The sequence below is a fragment of the Chanodichthys erythropterus genome, chromosome 24 (assembly GCF_024489055.1).
Source record: "Chanodichthys erythropterus isolate Z2021 chromosome 24, ASM2448905v1, whole genome shotgun sequence".
Lineage (NCBI taxonomy): Eukaryota > Metazoa > Chordata > Actinopteri > Cypriniformes > Xenocyprididae > Chanodichthys > Chanodichthys erythropterus.
The window spans coordinates 29,179,484-29,206,820 of NC_090244.1; the positions used below are offsets into that span (position 1 = coordinate 29,179,484).

A 27,337-nucleotide genomic window follows, 5' to 3' on the forward strand; every position below is an offset into this window, starting at 1 on the left:
TGTAACCTGCTAATAGAAACATGAAATAAGTTTTTGCTGCACAACAATTTTACATTTCATTGTTGTAACTGAATTTTGACTTTTTTTTTTTTTTTTTGTCTTTATTTTCCTCAAACAACCCTGTTCTGTTTTTAAATGTAAAGTTTTTTTTTTTTTTTTTTTTTTTGAGTTTGGAGTTTGGAGCTACAAAATCATTGACATCAGGCTGAGAAACACACTGAACCACAATTAAACTTTCTGGAATACTGTAAAGTCACTGCAACCACAGCAGAACATCAGAAAAACCTGAAGGTGATGAGCCTCCACATTTTTCCTCATCTGTGACAACTTCCTCTCACTGTGACTTCATCGACAACTACATTCGAAACTATTCCAATGCAATGCAGTTTTGGTGAAAGGGCACAACATTAACCACAAATAAGTTACTGACTTTTATCTAACAATACACCATCTATATAGCTATAGATGGTAAAATGTAAAATGGAATCACAATTGCAACAAGAGTTTATGGTCTGTATTACAGTTGATTAATCAAGAATAAGGTTAAACTTTGTATATGCAGAAGAGAAAGCTAATAACAATCCTAGATCCTACAATGTGAAAGTATATCGCCACATGGACATGTTGGGCATAGCTAACTTTAGGTGAACCTGAACTTGACCATGCAAACGATGATGCTTATAAAAAAATAATGTAATGTACAATTTCTAAGCATAGCAAATTTAGGCATACAATGTTTAACTAGCCAGTACAGTGTGCCTGATCTCGTGCTTTTATCATCAAAAGTACAATCCATGTACATCTTCTGTACTGAAATCAACTTCCAGTCGAACACAGTGTATCTAGATGAGGAGATGTGGGGATTTCTCAATGTGGACAGAACCCAAGCCCTCTTGGCTCCTCTATACCAGTCCCCTTAGGGGTTATACTTTTTGGATGAAGGCCAGACTGTAAGGGTACTTCTGCATCTTCCACCTGGTAAGTTTTGTCAAGGACTTGAAATTACAGTGGTACCTACTTAAAGTGGTCACATTTAAAAATCATCCTCTGTTTATAGTGATCCAAAAGCTTGGGACAGAACCATTCCTATATAAATACTTGAATTTGGCTATAGAAGTCATCCATTTATATCAAAAAGGGACAAAATCCTCAACTTAATTTGTTCTGGGTGGATATAATTGCTAAGAGAGGATCCCATTGTATTGTATTGTCAGCATATTGTTGCCAGTTATTATATTTAAAAGATTAAATTTAGTTATATCCAATTGCATGCTGTTCTTGACATAGACAGTTACATTTCATGCTTGAATAAGGAGCGAACAATGGCAATGGCCATTTTTGGAGTCACAAAGCTTGTTTGCGGAGGGAGAGTCAGGCAGATCCCAGGCAGATCCTAGTCATGCCCCAACAGTACTGGATCCCAGTCAGACCCAGGCCCCGGCAGTCTATCAGGGCAGGAGACAGTATTCACTATGGATAGCACCTGGTTTCTCATCAAGCTGATGAGGCATGTAATAGATAAGATAAGTTCATGCAGTGGAACTAGCTTGTCGTGTTCACGGTTAGTGATCATCCATGTGTAGTTATATTAAGTCAGAATCATTTCTATACACATGCTTGAATTCTGCTTATCTAACCATTATGGTGATCGATTTCACCTGTATGAATATGCTCACTATTAGAGGATTCCACTGCATCATAATCAAATTAAACATCTAGACTTGTTACTCAGTTTTCATAAGAACAATGCATGTATATTTACTTTTCTGGAAAGAGACAGTCTCATGTTGTTGTATGACAGGAACTATATATATATATATATATATATATATATATATATATATATATATATATATATATTAAATAATGCATCCATAATATCAGAGAAGTTTCGATCTGAAAGGCATAGTGTTTTTTTTTTTTTTTAGTTTTTTTGGTGGCTGAACTAATTAACTAAATAATAAACTCAAATTATTTATTCGAGTCAGACATTCTAATTGTTTCAATGATTTTCCTCTCACAGGGAACACCTGGAGTCACATGGCAATGAGCTCCCTCAGAGCCTGCAGGAGCTCAACACCAGAATCAAGAGGGGAAAGGGGGCGAAAAAAAAAGTTGTGGGAGGAAATGGCCGGTAGGCTGACTGCAAAATGGCCCCGGTTTTCTCTCCAGCCAAAGTGGCCTGAAAATGGCAGACCCTTGTCGTTGGCTACAAAGATGTCAAGGACAATAATAATAGCACAGGGAGGGGGGTAGTTCGGTTCAAGTTTTTTGAACAGATGGATTCATTTCTAGGAGGGCAGCATGACATTGAATTCACAGTTGTGGGAGATAATGAGGGGAACCTAAATGTCTGTAGGCCAGATGTGCTAAGTGCAGGGGTGGAACAGGGACAGCCATCAAGCGCAGGGGAGGTTTGTCCAGAGAATTGTGCAGGTACCAGCAGAGTAGGGGGTACACGGACACAAAACAGACGTAGACTGAGGGGGACTAGGGCACCGGCAAACCAGCTTGTAGATGTTATCCATGACTCAGAACAAGCTAGCCACTGTGAAATACTTGAGGAAATGAGAGCTCTGTGGATCTCTTTTGAGAATTTAATGAGATAGTATCTCAACAAACAATAGATTGTCCCATTTGTCTCTTCTGTGGCTGTTCTGATTATCTATAAGGCCCTCAATTACTTCACACATCCTCACATAAGCATTTTTCCTTTACACACCTCTCCTCTCCTCTCCTCTCCTCTCCCAAAAGGCTATTGTTGTTTGACTGTATTCAGTGCATTCAATTGTATTTTTCGAACATCGTTCCACTTGTTTAAACATTTGAAATTGTTGTCATTAATAAATATAGTTTCATCTTCATATATTTGCAGTTATTGTCTATTTTGCTGTTTGATAAATGCACAATGCCCCATAATAATACTTGAACATCCATGTGCCTTAACAGCCCCAAGCGTCATCCATGTGATGGTCAAGTAAACATCAACATCGCTGCTAATACAGTGATTACTCTTGAATCCATTGCTGCTAGAAGAACGATTAACAGAGACACACTACTGCAACACTGCATTCAATGGGAAAGAAGAACAAAATAGTGAAAAAGGAACTGAAGTTATCAACCTGGTACAACAAATTAATAGTTCATTAAATATTCAATTCCAAGAACAATTGCCTTGAATGTGCAGCAAAAGGAAACTTGCAAAAAAGTAGATCTGTTTTTGAAAATTAACTCTTCTCATCCTCATGACGAGGGCACCCAGCAGGATGGTCCTCGCACATGTCTGTAGGTCCGGTGCAGAGATTATGGAGCATGCAGGCTGACATGATCAGAATGACCACCACATCCAGCCTGGTGTTTTGCAGATCTCTTATTCGCCTCATTTGCATTTAACAATGTTAAAAGATTACAGTACACAAAGTCAACTCAAACACCAGGAAACAGGAGATAGGCTATGGGCAGTTACTTACCTGCCATAAGCTTTTTTCCATCACAACATGTCATTTGCAGATCTGCGTGTTTCTCAGCTGGTCCTGGATGGTCAGGTCATCATTGTCCCGCGTTGGCGTGATAATAAATGGGTATTCACAACTGATGTAGGTGCTGTCGCAGAGTAGCATGTACCTTAAAATAGGAGGACAGGTTCCCTAGGTGGGAACATTTACATTTTCAGAGCAGCTAGGACATTTGAAGAAAGTGGGCTTCTGGGTGTATTGTGAGAAGTTTTGACAAAAAAGGTGCAAACTGACACACCAATTTCAGGACTAATTAGGACCTTTCTGTCAAGACTGCAGCTGTGCACAGAGCCTATACAGGGGGGTAGTGCAAATTATGTACTTGTATAACAAAATAATCTGTTTATTCTAGAAGACTGACATCGGTAGAAGAGGAGGAGGGCAGACCAATGCAATTGTGGGTTTAAGCTACATGTTCTCATCCAGCATATAAAGGCGCTACTGAAAATGACATACTTGAAAACACATAGCATCTGTCTTCTCCAAGATGCTACGAAATACTCGCCTCCCCATTTTTTCTGCCCATCTCGCAAAGAAGGTGGATTTCCTGAGGATCCTGGAGTCATGAACCCTGCCTGAATATCAGAAGTGGTTTATTGCTGTGTATGCTATGCCTCAAAGGAATGTGCTTGTGGTATATTGGTGCACGACAGTTACAGGATTCAATATACAATTACCAGGTGCTCCTACAAAGATGTCCCGAAACCTCCCTTTTCCATCCACAATACCCTGGAGGACTACAGAAGAGTAACCTTTTCTATTGAGTAGTCCCCTCCTCTGACAGGTGGCCCTTGTGGTTTTATGTGGCATCCATCTATGGCACCTGCAATACACAATAACAATGCACAGATTTTGACACTGATGTACAATTTGACTAGTGGTATTTTTTTATTTGACTGATCCTATAATACAGTGTATATTAATGCTCTAAGTATTTGGATCTTAGATATATTTATTTATTTATTTATTTGGAAGGGACAGTGCGAGTTGATGAACCCAGTAGAAGTTAAGATTTTGATGCACATTTGCACCCCCCTCTTAGACTGCTGCTATGTGTGCCCTATATTGTGTGTGAGCATGTCTATAACAGAGTGCACTGACATGACATGTTTGTAGTTTTGTTACCCTGTACAATGCTATGTCTGCTGTGTATACCTTAAAATGTCCCTATCCCCAGGGGATGAACTGTCAGTGCCACACATCGCCCTGAAGGCAGCAGAGGTTGACATCTTTTCGCACTCTGTGAACCAGCACTTCAACCACACATCTGTAAAATAGGATACAATACATTGATAGAATAGCACTGAAAATTAGTTTTTATGAGCATAACACAATCCATTATCAATCAGGATATTTCAAACAGTTTATTCTTCACATTCTAGCAGCAGTCTGTTAATCAGTTTTCTAGCAGCAATGTAACACCTAAACTTTCTACCTGTTTGCAGATAATTGGGACAAATTGAACTTGTCTGAGATTTTGCGAAAGCTATTCTGGTTTGCCATGTACCAGGGGAAGAGTGCAGCCTGTAAACAGAGAATGTATCACAGACACTCAACAAATTATCACAAAGGGAGAAATGTATTTGATGTATTTAACTGTGGTATGGCTATTAAAACGGCAGCATTTTCAAACAACCAGTATTTATTGGGGACATAGACCTACCTTTTGCTTGAGAGGAATCTCAACACCTCCATCATGCTGGTCCCCTTTTAGACCATGCTGTGTCAGGACCTCAATGAGGTAGGCAAACTGTGAATGGGTGACTGGGAGATGGCGGTAAAATGTCTGCTCATCCATATGGAGCAGAAGCTCCCATTCTATGCCAGTCTTCAAAATCGTTGTCTGTGTCAGGACAAATTGAGCAATTTCATTTTTGAAAAGTAAGATAAAACAGTCTTAGTGAATGAATAGCAAAACCTTCATAATGGGATTCATCCTTTAGGATCTAGACCATTCAATTCACTGTAGGATATTGAATTTTTGGTCTTCACCAAACTGTGTGAAGGATATTGGTGTGTGTGTGTGTGTGTGTGTGTGTGTGTGTGTGTGTGTGTGTGTGTGTGAGTGAGAGAGAGAGAGGGAGAGAGAGAGAGAGAGAGAGAGAGAGAGAGAGAGAGAGAGAGCAGTTGAAGCAGACAAAACTTCTAGTTCTCACATTCACATTGTTGGGTCATGCCCATAAGCTGGTGGTCAGATTCCTTCAGATGTCAGGTTTCTTCAACGTTACAGAAGGGCCAAGTTGTTTATTAAAATAAGGTGCAAGTGCAAGAATAAATGAATACTAAATACACTTCCAAATATACAAATAATGTAAAACATAAGGTATAACAGCTTCTCTTGCCTTATGTGCTGTTTTTTTCTCCTCCGTTTCCTTTAAATAAGCAAGCAGTAAGCATCGTTGGCGATAGAAATTATTATAAATTAGCATAAGCCCCATAGGGTCCACCATGCTTTGCATACATCTAGCTACCACAATTCCTTGCGCTCAGGCAGTTTGGCAAGACTTTGCCTGGAACGCTACAAAGTCGTGGTTTGAAGTCGTGACTTATGGGTTTAAAAACCTGCCTGGAATGCAGCATTATTTTAAGACCTCTTAAAATAATTAAGTTTTCTGTTATACCATTTTGTTCTGAATTTGATCAAACTAAATTTAAGACTTTACGGGCCAAATTTACTAAGCTTGCTCCAGTGCAAATGTTTTTTTTTACGTTAAAAAAACTACTGTCATGATTTACTTAAAGGAAAAAAATATCACTGAAAAGGCGTGGACACAGTTTTTTTTCCGAATGACCTTGTTGCATATGCACTTTTAGGAGTTTCCCTTTCAGATGCACAATTTATGGGAGGATGAATAATGAACCATGCAAAGTGATTTACTAAAGTTTGCACTAGTTAATTGACTTGTATTTGTGCCATTATTTAGCACCCAAAATCAGTTGCTAATTTGTGCTGCTCTTGGTAAGTTGCGTTGGTCATTATGGAAATGATCCTGCTGCATCTGTTTTTTTATTTGCACATTGTCAGTAGATCACACGCAGACTTTCCACTTGGCGCTTTTAAGTGATTGTGCTTTCAAGCTAATTTGCCCTGTTTAGTAAATGTGGCCTCAAGGACCTGTGGAAAGCCTGTTAAATATTTGAACAAACCCAAAACTCTGAAGTGATTTGTGAACTACCTTGTCCTGCACCAGACATATGTGATATATCAAAACATTTTTGAGAGTAGAAGTGGCAACTGTTATCAAAAAAAGCTAAGGGTGTGTTCACAGGTTTGGTTAAAACGAACTCTGGTGCGATTGCTCTGTTAGTGCGGTTCATTTCAGTTAGTGTGAACGCTGCCATCCAATCCCTGATGCACACCAAACATGCAGACTGAGAGCGTTGAAATTAAATCTGGTCTATATCCTGTTCATATTTCAGTTGAACCACACCAAAGACATCTAAACAAACCAAAAACAGGACATGATATCACAAGATGTGACCCTAAAATGCAGAATGCTCAAGCATATCTGGTTCTTCTCATCATAGTTGTGATATTGTTTATTACAGTTCAGTATACAAGCAGTGTTTGGTTCAGTGTATATTCAAACTAATGAATAATAGCTTGGAAATCAGTATGATAAACTTTATTGCTTTTACAAAGAAAGATTGGATTCAAAATACAACAAATATCAAATTACACTTGAAATATTGTTAAAATTGTAATTGTTATTGTTTTACCTGTGAAAAAAAGTTGCAAAAAATATATTTACAAGGTAGATGCAAACAAAATCATAATAGGACAATGTAACGCTTCTTTTAAATTATCTATAATTGTGTTTCGGTATAGTGAAAAATTTGGGGAGAGGATTAACTGTACAAATACTAGAAATGTGTACCTTGGATATGATACAATTTGCATACATACACAATTTGTGGAAAAAGACATTTAAGACGTTTCCAGCTTTGACTTTGAACCAATTCTGCAGAATGTCCCATATAGTAGTTTAATGTACTGCCACTGAAGCACTGTAAACTTTTTTTTTCTCACACATTATAATGGTTATTCCCTAAATTTGACCTGTTCTCACTCCACTGACTCCCAGTTGCTGCCAGATTTAAACTGAAGGCTTCGATGCTGACTTGCAGGACTGCCACTGAAACCACAACTACCTACCATGACATCTTTTGCGCCTGTTGCTGATGAAAGTCTGGATGGTTTTGTCTTTGGGACTGAAAACTGGATTTCCAACAACAGCACGCATTTCCTCTGTCTTTTGGCCCATCTTAGATGACCCCGACCCAGAAGATGCAGCATCTCTGCATAGAACAGATAGATTTTCCTTGTGTAACAGAGAATCAGGTTGCATTTTTTGATGCAGTGGCAGACTTTATTAATGACAACAGTTTTCCAAAGTACTCCTGAGCACATGTGGCTATTTTAATCACAGTAGCATGACTGTTTCTCATGTAATGCCGTCTGAGGGCTCAAAGGTCACACACATTCAGTGGAGGTCTCCTGCCTTGTCCTACACAGCCTGAGATTTCTCTGGATTCTCTAAATCTTTTCACAATATTAGATATGGCAGATGGTGAAAGACCTAAATACTTTGCAATCTTACATTTGATAAATGTGATTTTTGAATTGTTCAACAATTATCTCATGCAATTTGGCACAAAGTGTGAGCCATGACCCATCTTTGCTTGCAAAGACTGAGCCTTTGGTGGATCTTTTATACCCAAACACCCAAAGCTCTGTTTTCTTATAGAACTTTTTGCCTCTGACCTGTTTGCATTCAGATTGTGCCTTCACTTATCTTTATTATATATGAATATATGAAAGTATATATGCACTAAATAAATATATACACACACTGCACCTTTTGCCACACAAAAGATCATACAAAAATAAATGTATTTTTTATTTTTGTTTTAAATAAACTAGTCAGTCAGTCAGTCAGAAATCTGACTGACTGTTAATATTAGCAAAGTTAACAGGGACAGTTTCTAAAAGCTGAATCAAGTACAGCATTAGGCTTAACTGTGTAATTCGCATTATTAAGACCAAATTAAAAATGAATTGTTGGATCCTTAAAATCCACAATGTTCTCAAAATCTCACTCCAACCAGCCAAAAGATGGAAACCCTGATACTGTTAGTTCCTGAATAAAATAACTCTATCATTGCTCAATCAGTTTTAAGAGCAAAATTATATCTATTTAAGTTCAGCAGTGTCCAGAGTAGCTGTAGTTTTAGGCCACAAACTTTTCTCAGTTTTGGATCAGGGTTAAAGAGAGATGCTGTATGTTTGCTCAGTGTTTCTCTTTCGTTCAATAATAAAAAAAAAAAAAAAAAAAAAAAAACTAAACTGACCAAAATATTCTTCTTCAAATGCTAGCGTTGCAATACAAAGTTTCAAACATGGTCCAGAAAAGTACAAGCTAGAACAAGAAGAGAAATAAGAAACAGTGATATTTTAAGTAGATATTTAATTAAATATTTTCAATATTTTTCATGGTGTACATCAGGGTATGAAAACGTATACAAGTTAAAATGTTAATAATTGAGTGATGAAACGTATGTATTTATTATTGTTACATGGACGAGGGCCAGACAGGAGAGTCACAAACAGACTCGGATCCTCCGGATGATGTTCGTGTGCTTCAAGCTGCCCAAAACAACAGCTGTATGAAAGCCTCCTCACGCCCCTCAGTAATGCTGATTTCATTAAAGTCTCTTTCAGACTGTTTTCTGAACACACAGCGGACGCGTTCAGGCTTTTATCAACTTTTCCATCAAAACTATCCATCAAATTTACACGCGGCTTTTCGCCGTGGCTGAAGCTCGACTTGGATTTGGTCTGACGGAGGCAAAAGAAACATTTCCTCTTCGCGTGTTTTAATCTCCAGTGAAAGTTCAGAACCTCTGCTCGGTGCTCACTTTGTTTTTACTGCGACAAACTATTTTACCGCTCCAGTTTTGCCCCAAATGTAAGAGAAGAAAACACAATCGTGAGGGGCTCGTGGAGGCGCACAGACACCGAGCAGGGCGGGTTGAGTCTATAAGGTTCTCATGTGTTATTTAAGAGCGCAGCGGCGCTCGAGCGCTGATCATTGCTGAAACCAGACAGCGTTTGAAAGACTGTAGATCCGATCCGAGAGAGAGATGGCAGAAACCGCTCCAGCCCCGGCTGCTGCCGCCCCGGCCAAAGCGCCCAAGAAGAAGTCAGCTGCGAAAGCCAAGAAAGCAGGTCCAGGCGTCGGTGAGCTCATCGTCAAAGCTGTGTCCGCATCCAAGGAGAGGAGCGGCGTGTCCCTCGCCGCCCTGAAGAAAGCTATCGCCGCCAGCGGCTACGACGTGGAGAAGAACAACTCCCGCGTCAAGATCGCCATCAAGAGTCTGGTGACTAAAGGCACTCTGGTGCAGGTCAAAGGGACCGGCGCTTCGGGCTCATTCAAGCTCAACAAGCAGAAAGCCGAGACCAAGAAGAAGCCGGCCAAGAAAGCGGCTCCTAAAGCGAAGAAGCCCGCGGCCAAGAAACCCGCTGCTGCCAAGAAGCCCAAGAGCGCAGCGGCAAAGAAGCCCGCTGCCAAGAAATCGCCCAAGAAGGCCAAGAAACCCGCCGCCACAGCCGCTAAGAAGGCGACGAAGAGCCCCAAGAAGGCAAAGAAGCCAGCAGCCGCTAAGAAAGCAGCCAAGAGCCCCAAAAAGGCCAAGGCGGCTAAACCTAAGGCGGCAAAGCCTAAAGCCGCCAAGCCTAAAAAGGCAGCGCCCAAAAAGAAATAAAGTCTTTACTGTTTCTCCTCAACGGCTCTTTTAAGAGCCACCCACTACCTCTGAATTAAGAGCAAAACTCTGATGTTATTGATTTGATCTACAATTTTAATAGTTATGGAAGTACATTTTTGTAAAAGCTTAAAATGTGTTAACATGCGTTTACTGGACACAACATTTAAATCAGAAAAGGAAAGGAACTTTCTACAATATATATTTTTTTAATTGTCTCATGTATTTACTAGTTTTAAAAGTTGAAATTCAGCATACAGTGGTTAGTAATTCAGTGATTGGTTTAAAGTCTTAACAGGCTGTAAACCAATGGGCGACTGGCACTGCTGCAACCATTTGACCCCCAGTTTCACAGAAAAGGCTTAAGTTAGTCCTAGACTAAAATGCATGTTGGAGCTGTTTAAACTGAAAGTAATTTGCACTGACATATCTTAAAAGTATGTCAGCGCCATTGTTTTGTCTTAAGATGCACAAAAGTGTTTTTTTTTTTTTGTTCTAGGGTACTTTTATAAAAGCCACATATAAATGTCCTAATAGAACTAAGGCCAAGTCTACGCCCTGTCAGTGAAACCAGGCCTACATCTTGGCAAAGTAAATTATTTGTAAAACTTGTGTTAAAATATTGTTTCACCACTTTAGTTTGACTGACAATGTTTTACACATGCTGGCTGTATACTTAGAAATGCCGTAAACTATGACAGAGGTTACTAATATTTATTTATCTCAATAACCTTCATAAATTATTAACCTTACTTTATTGAGGTTTAATGGTGTTTTTGCTCAGCTCGTTACATACTGAAAAAAATCATGAAAATGATCAATTATTCCAGTATATAAAATATCAAATGCCACTCAGTTATTGGGAGCATTGGTTGTTATTAGAGGAATCTTCTCATCCCTTACATTGTCAATTTCAGTCGTTACCATCAAGGAGACATTTTAGACAACCTTCGGCGAGTAAAAATGTGTACTAGATCTCGTTTGTGCAAACATGCCGTTAGAATTTTAAATGTTGAGACTACAAGAATATGAATAGATGTGGACATGGATGGATATATTATATATGTACACATGGGAATGCCATTTTTAATTGTTTTCTTTCTCTTTCTTTCTTTCTTTGTCTAAAGTCTATACTGCATAACCCGATCACCAAAAGGGGGTGGGGTTTGGAGATGTGTGTTGGAGGGAAGTTCAGTGATTGGTTTAAAATCTTAACAGAATGTCAACCAATGGGCGACTAGAACGTTCGCTTAAAGTCAGGACCTCGAAAACTCAATTTTTCATTCTTTCATCGTTGTTTGTAAAGAGTAATTCAAGTAAAAATGAGCGGCAGAGGTAAAACCGGAGGCAAAGCAAGAGCCAAGGCTAAGACTCGCTCATCCAGAGCAGGACTGCAGTTCCCCGTTGGCCGTGTTCACAGGCTTCTCCGCAAAGGCAACTACGCCGAGCGCGTCGGTGCTGGTGCTCCTGTTTATCTGGCGGCTGTGCTCGAGTATCTTACCGCTGAGATCCTGGAGTTGGCTGGAAATGCCGCTCGGGACAACAAGAAGACCCGCATCATCCCCCGTCATCTGCAGCTGGCGGTGCGCAACGACGAAGAGTTGAACAAACTTCTGGGCGGAGTGACCATCGCTCAGGGCGGTGTGCTGCCCAACATCCAGGCTGTGCTGCTGCCCAAGAAGACCGAGAAACCCGCCAAATCTAAGTAAGCGGACTTAGTCGGTCTCATTGAAACCCAAAGGCTCTTAAAAGAGCCACCCATTTTATCTGATAAGAGAGCTCCTTTCTATAACAGTTTAATAACATTAATGCAGTATTATTAACTTAAAAATAAAATCAGCAAGTGACCCATTTAAAAACAAACAATACACTGGGTTATATCTCTTGTTTGTTGAAATGGTAAACACAGCTAATGCAGAAACAGGCAATGCAGTCCAACAATGATTGTCAGATTAAATTTGAATAAGGAACAATGCACTTATGTAAAAAATTATAGAAATGAGTAAATAGTTTATAATAAAATCCAGAGTATTGTATCTAACCAATGAAGACCAGAGTATAGAGAACTGAAGATTAAAAGATATTTGTATAATGAGTAGCAAAAAGTAGAAGGGTAGAAATAAAGTGAAGAGCAAATAAAAGCTGTGACGATATATATGAAACTTATGCCCTCTTAAACTTGTGTTTTGGTCTAATAAGAAAAGGTCAAGCAGACTTATCCATTATGTCATAGTGACTGGTCAAATATCAAGGATGTATTTTGAGACCTTTAAGAGAAAATTGCAGATATTGCATTATCTCATGTCTGCAGAGATGGAAACAGGCATATTTTGATACAAATGTACATTACATAATTATAAAATAAAACATTCACCTCGATCTTACATTTGGAAATATTCAAACATATCAGAGCATATGGTAGAAAATATATAAATTATTAAGGAAATTAATAACATATAAAGAAAATCAATATATAAAGAATAAATTATAAAATAATATGAATAAATTATCTTTTTTTTTTTTGGATACACCAAGAACAAAGCATACTGAGCGGGAAACCCTCTGCTTGTTTGAAAAGATGGAGCGCGAAGTCATTGGCTAGCAGTCATAAGCATACGTCACACATTAGCCAATCACAAGCCTCGGCACCCTCCCGACACCGTGAGCTCATGGCCGCGCAATGCCTTAAAAGCAGGCGTGTAAGACAGAGCAGCATTTCCAGCGTAAGCAGGAAAGGAGTAAAGTATACTGCAGCAATGGCAAGAACCAAGCAGACCGCTCGTAAATCCACCGGTGGCAAAGCCCCGAGGAAGCAGCTCGCTACCAAAGCCGCCCGCAAGAGCGCTCCGGCCACCGGCGGCGTCAAGAAGCCCCATCGTTACAGGCCCGGGACCGTGGCTCTCCGAGAGATCCGCCGTTATCAGAAGTCCACCGAGCTGCTGATCCGCAAACTGCCCTTCCAGCGTCTGGTCCGAGAAATCGCTCAGGACTTCAAGACGGATCTGCGCTTCCAGAGCTCCGCTGTCATGGCCCTGCAGGAGGCCAGCGAGGCTTATTTGGTCGGTCTGTTTGAGGACACCAACCTGTGCGCCATCCACGCCAAGAGGGTCACCATCATGCCCAAAGACATCCAGCTGGCCCGCCGTATCCGCGGAGAGCGCGCCTAAACCCGCATCAGCCACATCAAACCCCAAAGGCTCTTTTAAGAGCCACCAAAATTACACTGAACGAGACCATTTCCAGTTTAACACTTGTTATCAATCGAAAGTTGTATTAACACTAGCTGGTACACCTCAAAAACTATATAATTAGTATTTAAGAACAATACAATTGTACAATTGCATAAATATTATGTTTTTTTTTGGTCTTGGAGAAATGCAGTGTACAATGTATTTAAATTCAACGCGCGGTGACGTAGTTTGTCAAACTCTATAGTAATTTATAGTAAATACTGTTATTAAACCATACTATTGTAAAATACTTGAATTAATTGTCGTAATTCTATAGTTGCTGTGATAATATAACCATAGTAATATAAATTACTTTACCCAATACTGTACTAAGTTTTCTACAACTATATGGTATATTATACTACAATACTACAGTTTACTGTAGTAAAAACTAAAGTATACTACAGTATTTATTACAGTTTATCAGTTCACTATAGTTAATACAGTATGCTGTAGTATTAATAAAGTGTTGTAAATGCTATAATATATACAGTATACATTCAAAAACACTATAGTATTTACTATACATTTCTATAGTAATTTTTTCACCTGGCGCATGGTCTGTTTTAAAACTTCTTGCACATGTTGAAGGCCAGAGAAGAGATTAATGTTTATGCTGGTGCATATTCAGCTAAGAGACCTACAGTTTAAATCCCAGAGGCCTAAAATCATTTATATTCTGCACCTATATCTGAACTGTCTAATAAATATACTAAACTGTCACATTTCATTGTCATTCAGTATCTCTGTATATGATATTACAATCTTATAATATTATCTTTATCAAATGATTCAGTAACACTTTAGTATAGGGAACAAACTATTAACTATGCCTTTTCTCCTCAATAAACTCCTAATTTACTGCTTATTAATAGTAAGGTAGTTGTTAAGTTTAGGTATTGGGTTTAATTAAGAATGTAGAATAAAGTCATGTAGAATAAGACATTAATATGTGCTTAATAAGTACTAATAAACAGTCAATAGTAATATGCATGGTAATAAGAAACTTGTTAAAAAGACCCTAAAATAAAGTGTTACCAATAAATCTTATAAAACTTGATTTTTAATATTAAAGCACAGGCCTCGTTAGATCAGTTTTAGGGTGAAATCACAGTGTTTTGTGCTCGAACTATATTGAGGGGAGGGGCATGTTGAACCTTGTGACGCGGTACTGGTTTCTCTCAGGTCCTGTAAGCAAATGTAAAAATCCTCCTACTAACGCACTTATTTACCGTTCTCTATCATCATAAGATAGGGTTGTGTTAAACATGTCTGGAAGAGGCAAAGGCGGTAAAGGGCTCGGAAAAGGAGGCGCCAAGCGTCACCGTAAAGTTCTGCGCGATAACATCCAGGGAATCACCAAACCCGCCATCCGTCGTCTCGCTCGCCGTGGCGGTGTCAAGCGCATCTCCGGTCTGATCTACGAGGAGACCCGCGGAGTGTTGAAGGTGTTTCTGGAGAACGTCATCCGCGATGCCGTCACCTACACCGAGCACGCCAAGAGAAAGACCGTGACCGCCATGGATGTTGTGTACGCGCTGAAGCGACAGGGACGCACTCTGTACGGCTTCGGAGGATAAACTTCTCAAATCAGGAACAACTACACCAACCCAACGGCTCTTTTCAGAGCCACCCACTCTCTCACATAAAGAGCCATATAGAAATGTTGTTGATAAAATGCTTTGTTTCTTGGATTCAGGGAAAATGTTACTAAATATAAACTATTTCACAGTAAAATATCGGGATTAATAACTTTTCTTTTAGTTCTTTTTAATGATACCCAGAATATGTTGGTTTAAGTGGCGCACGAAGACCTTTTGTAATATTACACTTTAACAGTCTTAACTTCAGATCAGAATGGGACTAAAGTTTGCAGAGCTCAAAATGCAGAAAACTAACTAAACTGGTATTTGTTTTACACAAATGGGTTTTTATTTACTATTCGTGTAGTTTAAACAGTTCAACAGATTCATGAATCAATGAAATCTTTTAAAGGATGTCTGACTGATAATGGTTTTCTTTCCTCCAACACTCCCTCAATGAGTCTAAAGGGCTTTTAAAATTACACGATGTTTCAGTTTTTGTTTAGAATCGCTTATTTTCTCAAACTAGTAATAAAAAGAGCGGGAAACGAATCAAAGGAAACAGTCAGGGTGTAGTTCAAACTTTGAGCGGTTGGCGGCGGCAAATGTGATTGGCCCTCATTCCGCTCGTGATGCTTTGAGTTATCCAATGAAATACGAGTTTATGGGTTTGGCCTTTTAAAAAAGGCAATCAGATAGTTCCTGAATCTCTTTGTAAATTAGCATAGGGCGGTGAATAAATACTTCTGTATCGCTTCTAACCTCACATTGCTTTGAGAAGTTTGTGTTCAAAAAGCATCATGCCTGAACCAGCAAAGTCCGCGCCTAAGAAGGGCTCCAAGAAGGCCGTCACGAAGACCGCCGGTAAGGGAGGAAAGAAGCGCAGAAAGTCCAGGAAGGAGAGCTACGCTATCTACGTCTACAAAGTCCTGAAGCAGGTTCATCCTGACACCGGCATCTCTTCCAAGGCGATGGGCATCATGAACTCTTTCGTCAACGACATCTTCGAGCGCATCGCCGGTGAGTCGTCTCGTCTCGCTCACTACAACAAGCGCTCCACCATCACTTCTAGAGAGATCCAGACCGCCGTGCGTCTGCTGCTGCCCGGAGAGCTGGCCAAACACGCCGTGTCCGAGGGCACCAAGGCCGTCACCAAGTACACCAGCTCCAAGTAGAGATTCAACCGAGACTCTCAGCGACCCAAAGGCTCTTTTAAGAGCCACCCAACTTCTCCTTAAAGAGCTTCTGTTTGTAGGACTGAATGTGAGCTGTATCGAAAAAATCGAATTTGAAATAAGTGGGCTTTCTAAATTGTCTCGTGACTGTAATTTCTTCCGTTTTTAATCCAAAATTAATTTGTCATTGTTCAGAGGCATGTTTTGCGCAAAAAAAAAAAAAAAAGTTTAAAAACTTTAAAGTTATTTTTAATTATATTAAAGCTGTTGAATTTATTTATTGTGTTTAGATAAACTATGGGGTTTGGAATGATATGGATAAAGAGAAATTTTCAATTTTGGATAAATTAAAGTAACACCAGGTGAAATCTCAATATTGGCTCTGAAATGTTCTTAAGTTACAAATTGTGCACTTTTATTGCTGTTAAAACACTTCAAAACTTGAGCTCATTAGTAACTTACTCCATCATGAGAAATCTGCATATTAATGGGGATCAAGTTTACTATTTGCTGTTGGGAATACAGTTTAGGACCCTTGACCAGATATGTCAAATGAAAGACCAGGAGTCAGAGATGCGATCAATTGAAATTTTACTGAAGAATAGTTTGCAGTTTCATCAGCAGAAGTCCGCTTCAGGTCTCACAAGGAGTTTGTAGGCTGCTGCATACATTCACATTTCCACAACAATTATACTCTAACACAGTCTACTAACTACGTCATTATTAAGGTAAAAATGATTCTGATTGTCTAAGAGAAGATAGACAAGATTAGAAATCTTCCACATATGGACAGATAGTCAGAAGCATATATCCATGAATCAGGATGCTGACAAAGGGACCCTGGATTTAGGGACTAAATGTTCCTTTTGGGGTCATGAGGTGGCGTCTCTCAGTCTCCAGCCGATCTGCCAATCATCAGGACCTGCACAGAATATTAGCACTCAGACAGTTGTCCTCTTTTTACAGAAGATCAGGTATGTTCAAGAGTGTAATTACTTATTTATCTTTTTATTATTATTTAATGTTACTGTTGTCAGTGTCATATACACACCCTCATGCTTTCCCAGATCATATGACTTTCTTCTTTCAGATGAACACAAACACTTTTTTTTTTTTTTTTTTGGAAATAAACTTAATCTTTGATCCATATAATGCAAGTATTCAGGAGCCCCAAAGTTGACACTTAAAAAAACACATTAAGTGAACATTGATAATCCACACAATCACAGTTGATGAATCAACGTCTTGTGGGTTTGTATGAATTACCATTGTGTTCATTTTTTGTGGTTTTTAAAGCATCAACTACCATCCCTTACACTTGCATTATATATAAGTTAAGCTCACAGAAATGATTTATGAAAATCTTTCTTAGTGTTCATCCAAAGAAAAACAGAAATTCATAAACATCTGGGACAGCATAAGGGTGTGTAAATGATGAGCAAATGTTCATGTTTGTGTGAAGTATCCCTTTAATCTGTTCTCACACACAGCACGGGTACCTTCAACCACAGTATAATTTAGTTTTTTAAATGTGCTGCTCTGTATTTTGCAGGTGTTCATGGAGTTCAACTGGATTGTGGAAAAGAACCTCAAGCAGGAATTCTATGAAAGCATTGATCGACACAGTCTTCATCTAACTGATATCTTTTGATCTAAGAGAGGGAATGCTGGACAGCTGTTGACACCGCTTTTTTACAACAAACCAGGGTTAGTCCAGATCCATTATACACTTGCATTGTTGCATAGTTTTGCATAGTTTTTTACAATAATGAAAATGTCACAGTAAGGTTGTCCAATAAAATCAAATTTGTGCTTTGTTGGTTCAGCTTACTTGTAGATCATTTCTTGTAATTCTAGTTATGTAACTTTGCGTTTTATTTTACTACCCACTAGACTCAAGAGCCAACTGATATAACTGGTTACTGGTGCTCAGAGGGCTCCCGACTGACCTTGGTAACAACCCCACAAACTTCTTCAAAGCATGCTTTGTAAGTAACTTATTTTCTCAAAGAACCATGACAACATAATTGTTTTATTAACTGATAGTCCTCGTGTTCGATAAAATGTGTGCACAGTGCTTAAAGTGTTAGTTCACCCAAAAATGAAATATCTGTCATTAATTACTCACGCTCATGTCGTCCCAAACCCATAAGACCAATGTTCCTCTTCCTCTTCATCATGATGATATTTTTGATGAAATCTGAGGGTTTCTGAACCACACATTGGCAGCAACGTCATTGCGCCTTTTGAGGTCCAGAAAAGTAGTAAAGACATTGTGAAAATAGTCCACGTGACAGTGGTTCATGTTATAAAGCAACAAGAATACTTTTATGCGCAAAAACAAAACAAAAATAACAACTTTATTCAACAATTTCTTCTCTACCCTGTCAGTTTCCTATGCTGTTGATGTAGTAAACGCATTGCAGCACTTCCCTTTTTTTTCTTGGTATTGACAAATGCTGTACACGTGAGCAGCACAATGCATGCGTGTGATGATGCTGACACAAGAGCCGGCCAATACTGAGTTGGCGTTTTGACATAGAACCTGGAAGCGCTGCGTTCACTACGTCAACTGCGCAGCAGACAGACATAGAGGAGAAGAAAATGTTGAATAAAGTCACTATTTGTGTTTTGTTTGTGCACAAAAAAAGTATTCTTGCAGTCACTTTGACTATTTTAACATACACTTTAGTACCTTTCTGGACCTTACAAGTTGCAATGACTTTGCTGCCTATGTGTGGATCAGAAACACTCACATTTTATCAGAATGTTAATTTGTGTTCCAAAGATGAACAAACGTCTTACAGGTTTGGAACAACATGAGGGTGAGTTATTAGTGACAGGAATTTAATTTTTGGGTGAACCCTTTAAATCACTGAAACTTAGCAGCAAAATGTCCCAATAGGGTCTGGCTCATAGACTGTAAAAAAAGATGGACGACGCGACGTCGCTTCCTTCCATTGTATTGAACTGAAGCCAAAATGGGCTGATGAATGGGCGCTGACACGTTACGCAATACGTCAAAAAAAAAAAAAAAGTTTGGAGCCTGGGCATGCGCAGAAGGAATCGTCAGTTGAGCCGGAGGCGGAGTCGCGATATCAAACTTCCGCCCAGACGACTGCGTCATCATTCATGTATTTTAAATAGACTATAAAAATTATACACAATTTAAAAGTCTACCTATAAAATAATAGGCTATTCTGTTTCTAGAGCAATAATATTTTTGAAACAGCAAATTCAGTAGATAAAATCAATATAATATGCCACTAGAAACAACTCTAAATCGTCAGAAACGGTCCTGCCATTTTAAATCAAGTTCAACTAACGTTAGGAAATCGATTGCTGTAATTAGAGTAAGCTATCATTAGTTTTGTCCTGCTAATTATTATTTTATACCCATAAAAATAATAAGTAACTGCCAGATAACGATCACCTGCTTTTTCCCGACATGGTTAACATTAGGTGTGTTATCTTAACTAATAGCATTTATTAATTAGCTTATAACGCCCACATTTGATGTTACAGAAAAAAAAGTTCAGTGATCCGTCAGATCCTGTATGTCGGTTAGTACAGTTTACTGCTGAACAACTCATTTTGTTGGTGTTAATGACAGAAATCGAAAATTAACAGTTAGTTAATATATCTTCAATCTCCCCTCGAAGCTCCGACAGTCCTCAGACAATCTGTCAATCAACTTCGAATCATGACGACACGCCCCGTTTTTATAGAATCAAATTGCTAGCTAAAATCTAAATCATCAAAAAAACGAACAATTGAATATATTTCAGTGTGATAACAACTACCTTAAATGACCAAAACCATCTTTCAGAAAGTTTTATTTGAAGCAGAATTTATTTTTAAGTTTTCACTGAAGTCTCATTCGACTGCATTGAGAGGGCGGGGTTTATGACCTGTACTGCATCCAGCCTCCAGGGGGCGATCAAAGAGCCTGTGGCTTCACTTTTCAGAACGTATGAGACACACCCGAGGCGTTTCTCAATGTCAAGGATACTTCCTTGGCAGGACTGGTTCTTCCAAGTCACTTCCTTCAGAGTCTAGGAGAGGCTCCTTTTTAGCATTCAGAGAACACGTAAATGGAACAGACTAGCAAGTGCACGTCATTGCGTCATTACCCCCCGGTAAACAGCTGCTTGTTTTCTACCTTTACAGTCTATGTTTTCTACACAGAGACGTATGAACGCCTCCGTTTGTTCCTTGGTCCCTGTTAAAAAATACGAGAAAGCTATGAATAACGCTGTGAATGGTATAAATGGTATAATATTAACGTTAAATTACTTTAGACAACTTAACTAGTTATTTATAAAGGATGCCGGTGATGGCAAACAAGCTAACAACGGTCCGGTTCAGTTAGCCATCAATAACGTAATTTGTATTTGAATAATTTATAATATCAATACGGTAGTAATTTGTACTGGCATTTAAACGTTAAACTTTATTTATCTGACATATTTACTACTGTTATAACAAATGTTTGGTAACGTAAATATACTTACATTTGAAAGCATATTGCCCGCTAACGTCCAACATTTTTTTAAAACATTTTTGAACAAGATTGCAAAGCTGCACGCATAGGATTGTGGGTGATTTGAGAGCGCGAAGAGCGCGAAGGATACACATATGCATCCTTTCCTGTGTATGGGATATTTTTCGAACGAAGGACTCAGTCCTTGTTTGAAATTCCGAGGATCCTCGACATTGGAACAGTCCTTTGACGGATGTCGATGACGTAGCATCCTCGGAATTCTGGCTTCCGAGGATCCTTCCTTGACATTGAGAAACGCCTCCGGTCTGGCTGCAGACAAGATGCACTCTCAGACACATGCACTCTCAGCCGTGCATGCGTATTAAAGCTGCGTTCACGTCACCTCGTATTTACCGGTATCTTGAAATGACAACACGTGAAGTTATATTGAGAGCTGTTCACGTCCTTTGACTGGGAATTAAGCGTTTCCATGGCACCACTATGAACGCCTAAATGAATCTACAGCGGTCAGGTGGTACAGCGGCCATGTGGTACATGTGGGAGCTTTCAGAAAACTCACAGCTTACAAGCTGTAATTACAAGCTCTACGAGGACATGAATGCTTTTTACAAGCTAGAATCTCGTAACTACAGGAATTACGAGGCCGTGTGAACGCACCTTTAGACACATGCACTCTCAGCCGCGCATGCGCATTAAGACACATGCACTCTCAGCCGCGCATATATATGTATATATATATATATATATATATATATATATATATACACACACTACCACTCAAAAGTTTGATCAGTAAGATTTTAATTTGTTTGATTTTTATTTTTTATGCTTATCAAGGCTGAATTTATTTGATGAAAAGTACAGATACAAAAGATACAGTATTGTGAAATATTACAATTCAAAATAAGAGTTTTGTATTGTAACATATTTAAAACATTTATTTCTGTCATGCAAAGCTGATTTCTCATCATCCATTACTTCAGTGTTCAATGTCACATGATCTGTCAGAAATCATTCTAATATGCTGATTAGCCTAATTGATATAATAATTGCTAACTGATATTAACATTGATATGTTGGAAACAACTTAATTCTTTTGCTGCTTAATTTTTTTTTTATAGCCTATTAGGATTTTATTCTAAAGATTCTGTGTGAAAAAAAAAAAAAAAAAAAAACTGAATTTATTCAATATTAAATTCTTTTAAATATATATATATATATATATATATATATATATATATATATATATATATATATATATATATATATATATATATGTGTGTATATACATTTTAACATATGAACACATATCCTGAATACAAATACACATTTTTCAACAACAAAAAAAATAAAATACTAAACCTTTTGAAGTGTAGCTGAAAGTATATTAGAATAGAAAACTGATAGTGAAATATTGTTGCAATTTAAAATTTCTCTGTATTTTTTATCAATTAAATGAGCATAAACTTTTAAAACATTGATTATATATATATATATATATATATATATATATATATATATATATATATATATATATATATATATATATATATATATAATTAAGATTTATAAATAACTTGTAATCTGGAAGTTGAGGGTGCGAAAACAGAAAAATATTGAGAAAATCACCTTTTAAGAAAATTAACTTTATAAATTAATTAAATCATAGCCTAACAAGTCAAAGTCACATTGCTACTGCTGTGGTCACATTCAATGTTAATATTCAATGTTAATATAGTTCCAAACACACCAAGTTTGTGGTTGAGTTTTGTAAATAATTATATATATATTATTATTATTATTATTATTATTATTTTTTTTTTTTTTTTTACAATGCTCAGTGTGTTCATTAAAGAAAAAAACATTCTTCTTAGGACAGCTTAGTACTCAGAACAACTTTGATGAACTTTTTTGATCCACTTCAAATGTTGACTACTGCATATATATATTATATATATATATTATATATATATATATATATATATAATGAAAAAAGAAATTGACTATTTTTTTTATTTTGTGTGCGACAAAAGATTGGTGTGAGATGCATGTTGTCCACCACATTCTATACAAACGTATTCATGTCCTGCATAAATGTAAATACAAAAATCAGTGGCTCTACAAAATCGTCCTCTATACTGTTGGGGATAAACGGTTTAGGACCCTTGAAACCAGATATGTTGCATAAAGACCTGGAGTCAAAGTTTAAAAAAATAATAAATTGAAGAAAAATTTAATGAAGAATAGTTTGCAGTTTCATCAGCAGAAGCCAGCTTCAAGTCTCACAATGAGTTTGTAGGCCGCTCACATTTCCACAACAATTATACTCTAACAGAGTCAACTAACTACGTCATTACTTCAGGTTGGATGATTCTGATGGGCTAAGGAAAATAGACAAGATTAGAAATTTTCCACACATGGACAGATAGTAAGAAGCATATCTCCCTTCATCACGGTGATGACGAGGGGGACCCTAGATTTGGGTACCGGATGTCCTTTTGGGGTCATGATGTGGCGTCTGCTGGTCTCGAGCAGAATGCCAGTTGTCCCGTACAAAGGGACCTGCACAAAACACTTAGTGCACATACACGATTCACATGATTCACAGCTTCTTCAAGGCTGAAGTTGATCTGAGCTCTGCTGTGAGCAGGAAACTTTCCCCAAAACATAATGATAACATGTTCTTTTCTCTCAGTGAGATGTACAGAGGAAAATAGATCCTTTAACATACATTGAAGAAGTCATTCAAATAATTTAACAGACATATAAATTTTGATTAATAACTTAAAAGATATATATTGAAGCGGCAGTGGATTCCAGAATCCACCCCTTCAATACGCTCTGCACTGCAGTCCTGTTCCAAGGCCTCAATGGCTTCTTCATCCTCCATGCACAGTATACGAGGAAGCTGAACTGAGCCAAGAAGATCACCAGAGTTCTCCAAGCACCCTTAAAACTTAAGGGATTAGTCCACTTTTAAATAACATTTTCCTGTTATTTTACTCACCCATGTCATCCAAGATATTCATGTCTTTCTTTGTCTTTTCAACTTACGGAAAAAATGGAACTGGCACTGCGTTTGTTCCTTAAGTAGAATAGGGAAGGTGTAGGACATACAGTGTAAGCTTTTTGAAGAATACGGAAAGTGGAAGCACGTGAAAGGTGATCACTGTTTATAAAGCATATACAGTTGTATTTTTGTAGAAAATGACCGATCGTTTCGCTAGATAAGACTCTTATTCCTCGTCTGGTATTGTTTAAAGCTGCACTTTTTGACCTTCATCCATCTGGAGGCCATTGAAGTCCACTATAAGGAGAAAAATCCTGGAATGTTTTTGATTAACCCTTTGAGCGGTACGGTCCCACATATGGGATTTTTATTTCTGTGCCCCTGGGCGTACTGTACCACATATGGGATTTCGAACGTTCAGCGACGTCACATAACTGCCAGATTCAAACTGTGCTTTCGCGCTCTGGCTGCGAGATGGACGCGCGCAGCTCTTGTCATATATCACAGCTATGCAGTGTTTTCAGGCAAATAATGTGTATTTTAAGGTTTCAGACATTTAAATATGCATAAGCACCATTAAAACAATACATTAAGCGTTTATAATTTACACATTGATTTCCGACATCAGTGGAAGCAGCAATAACAAATATAATTTGGCGACATTTATTCATATCAGACACACATAATGGGCCTAAGTAACTATAAAGTTTACTCTATTATTCTTCCAGTTCACCAGCCACTTACTTGCATATATTTCGGAAGAAAATGATGAATTAACCTGCTGTAAATCCGACTGACAGGACCCTTGTGAACTGCAGCGCAAACTAAGATGGCGGCACCCATCTCGCTTTATAGATCAAGATAAAGATCAGTTATAAAGGTTTTAAAACGACAAAGCACACTCACTTACACATATTTGAGAATCGGAATATAAGATAGTTGATGACATGGTAAGCAATTTTGCGAATATTTTAAATAAAAAAGGAAAAACTAAATAATAGCGATCCATCTGTCATACAGTGTTATTGTTGCTGCATTCAGCGCTTGTGACACGCAAGACGCGTCGCTATGGAAACATTAAAGGCGAACGTTCTAAAATAACGGTCGCCTTAAAAAAAACTCACTCTGGGGGGACAGTTAGAATATTTTAAACTCACGATCGAAAGGGTTAAAACCTTAATTCATTTTCCACTGAAGACAGACATGAACATCTAGGATGACATTGGAGTGAGTAAATCAGGAAAAGTTTATTTGAAAGTGAACTAATCCTTTAAGATTCGTCATGATACGCACCTAAGAAAAAACATTGCAAGAGGATAATTAAAAATATGCTGAACAATAATGGCTGCAACCCCTCTTATAAAACCTACTTTTCGTGGAGCCACCTGCTTCTCCGATGCAGACTCGGGGTGAAAACATTTGTTTCATCTTGTTTAAATAACCAAACGTTAACAACATGTGGGTAGATCCCTCGAGTGCAACTGATGACGCTAAAGAGAGCGAGGATATATTATTTCACTTGATTCAATTCCTCCGTCCTCGCTTCTTTTCCTTGTGTCCTTCCCTCGCATCCTGAAGGGGTGGAGCTAAGACGCGTGGAAAGGAAGCGAGGAAAGGAAACGAGGATGCACAATTAAGAATTGAGAAGCACCCATTGATCTATGGCTGGACACATGTTAAGAGTGTCTCCAAACGGACAGAAAACAAACACAGATATCAGCAGATCTTCTGAAAAGGACATTTGAACAGCCACATAATCATTCTATGGTTGCATATGGAAGAAATCATTAAAATCATTTAATAATAAAAGAGGCTACACATATTGATTATTGATTATCACTCTTATCATCACCATGTCAATCATTCAAAAAAGATATACATATATATATATATATATATATATATATATATATATATATATATATATATATATATATATATATATATATATATAGTGAAGAGGCAAGGGAATTTTGAAGCATGTGATTATAAGGTTCATTACTGTAGACAGGAGCATTTGGGCCTAGTTAAGTTGACTTCTGATTCATAGTAATAGTTATTATTTTAGTGAAATTCTCTTGACAGAAGGGTCTTTTTACAATAAAGTCTGATAAATCGTTCAGTCTTTGGATTTCTCATTGTCAGCTTATTATGGACTAATGCCCTGCACCTGTCTGAAAATGTTTTTGTTTGTTTGTTTGTTTGTTTTAATGAAATATCTTCCAACTAACTTGTCAAATGATGATGACTGAAGCATCTAAAGGCAGAAACACAAACCCGAAGAGAGGCACCGATGCTCAACATATCTTCCTCCGAGGAGGTTGATGTGGAGAATGTCGATGAGGAACCGCCATCCTCATCCCCTGCATATGAGGAGCTATTAGAGGTAGTGACCAGGGCAGTAGAAAAGTTAAATATTGACTGGCCCACGGAGAAAGCTGAAAATAAACCTAAGAGCAAGCTAGATGAGAGGTTTCTTCCCGCGCGGTCACTACCTCAGCGCCAGGGTCTGCCATTATTTCCCGACTTCCACACCGAGGTGTCGAGGTCGTGGAAGAGACCAGTCCAATATAGACTGTACAGCCCACAGACATCATTATACAGTAATATAGTTGGGCTGAAACATCACAGCTATGGGGCGATGCTACGGGTCGAAGAGACGCTTGCGAGCCATCTCTCGCCCGAGTCCGCATCGTCCCTTAAGACCCCGACGCTGCCCACCAAGCCCCTAAAGACAACTTTCAGCTTGGTGGGCAAGGCTTATTCGGCGGCAGGTCAGGCGGCTGCATGCCTTCACACTATGTCTATTCTACATGCATATCAAGCCGATCTGCTGGGGGAAATTGATGAGAGTGGGGAAGCGTCCTTTGAGGCTATACATGAGTTGAGAAAGGCGACAGATCTAGCTCTCCGGGCCACCAAAGAGACGGCCAAATCCATCAGCCGCTCTATGGCAGCCCTGGTGGCCACGGAGAGACATCTCTGGCTCAACCTCTCAGACATCAAAGAGAGAGATAAGAACATGCTGATGGACACGACACTGTCTCCTGATGGCCTGTTCGGCGATGCAGTGTCAACTGTCGTCGACAGGTTTCAGGAGACACGAAAGCAGACAGCGGCATTCTCTAAGATCATTCCCCGCCGCTCTCATTCCCCGAGGCTGCTGGGCGGGAGCAGCCTCGGCCGACAGCCAGCTCCTCAGCGCACAGGGCACAACAGAAGGCCAGGTTCGCCTCCCGCACTCCCCACAAAGATCTTGGGGACCGGGTCGGGCGGCACAGGCGAAGCCTTCCGGAGGTAGGACGGATCTGAGGACCGTCATTATCTCCCGGAAGGCTTCAAAGAAGAGGTCCTGAAATCTATGATGCAGGATCTCTCGAGGGTAGCCCCCTCCGGGGGGATTCGGATATCGGGTCCTCCCCGGTGCCCTCAGGAGACCGTCCTGTCAACCCTGCCACCCAGTGTGCGTCAGGGCACAGCGGTCTCCGCCGATCCTCCGGGGGAGGGCCGGTCAGCACGTGATTCGTTTGTCTGCCGGTGCGCTGCGTCAGATAG

General features: G+C 38.9%; 5 protein-coding genes across 5 annotated transcripts; all 5 read left to right on the forward strand.

Annotated features, from left to right (window-relative positions):
* The first annotated feature begins 9,631 nt into the window (after window positions 1-9,631).
* LOC137014530 (histone H1-like) lies at window positions 9,632-10,281 on the forward strand. Its single transcript, XM_067378904.1, has one exon. It carries the CDS (start codon window positions 9,660-9,662, stop codon window positions 10,278-10,280), a length of 621 nt encoding a protein of 206 aa, XP_067235005.1. The 5' UTR covers window positions 9,632-9,659; the 3' UTR covers window position 10,281.
* A 1,321-nt stretch (window positions 10,282-11,602) lies between these two features.
* On the forward strand, window positions 11,603-11,989 carry LOC137014541 (histone H2A). Its single transcript, XM_067378914.1, has one exon. The coding sequence runs from the start codon at window positions 11,603-11,605 to the stop codon at window positions 11,987-11,989; it is 387 nt and encodes a 128-aa protein (XP_067235015.1).
* Window positions 11,990-13,036: 1,047 nt separating this feature from the next.
* Window positions 13,037-13,463, forward strand: LOC137014537 (histone H3). Its single transcript, XM_067378910.1, has one exon. It carries the CDS (start codon window positions 13,037-13,039, stop codon window positions 13,445-13,447), a length of 411 nt encoding a protein of 136 aa, XP_067235011.1. The 3' UTR covers window positions 13,448-13,463.
* A 1,307-nt stretch (window positions 13,464-14,770) lies between these two features.
* LOC137014568 (histone H4) lies at window positions 14,771-15,149 on the forward strand. Its single transcript, XM_067378937.1, has one exon. The coding sequence runs from the start codon at window positions 14,779-14,781 to the stop codon at window positions 15,088-15,090; it is 312 nt and encodes a 103-aa protein (XP_067235038.1). The 5' UTR covers window positions 14,771-14,778; the 3' UTR covers window positions 15,091-15,149.
* A 727-nt stretch (window positions 15,150-15,876) lies between these two features.
* On the forward strand, window positions 15,877-16,580 carry LOC137014556 (histone H2B-like). The gene has a single exon (XM_067378929.1). It carries the CDS (start codon window positions 15,894-15,896, stop codon window positions 16,266-16,268), a length of 375 nt encoding a protein of 124 aa, XP_067235030.1. The 5' UTR covers window positions 15,877-15,893; the 3' UTR covers window positions 16,269-16,580.
* The last annotated feature ends 10,757 nt before the right edge of the window (window positions 16,581-27,337 follow it).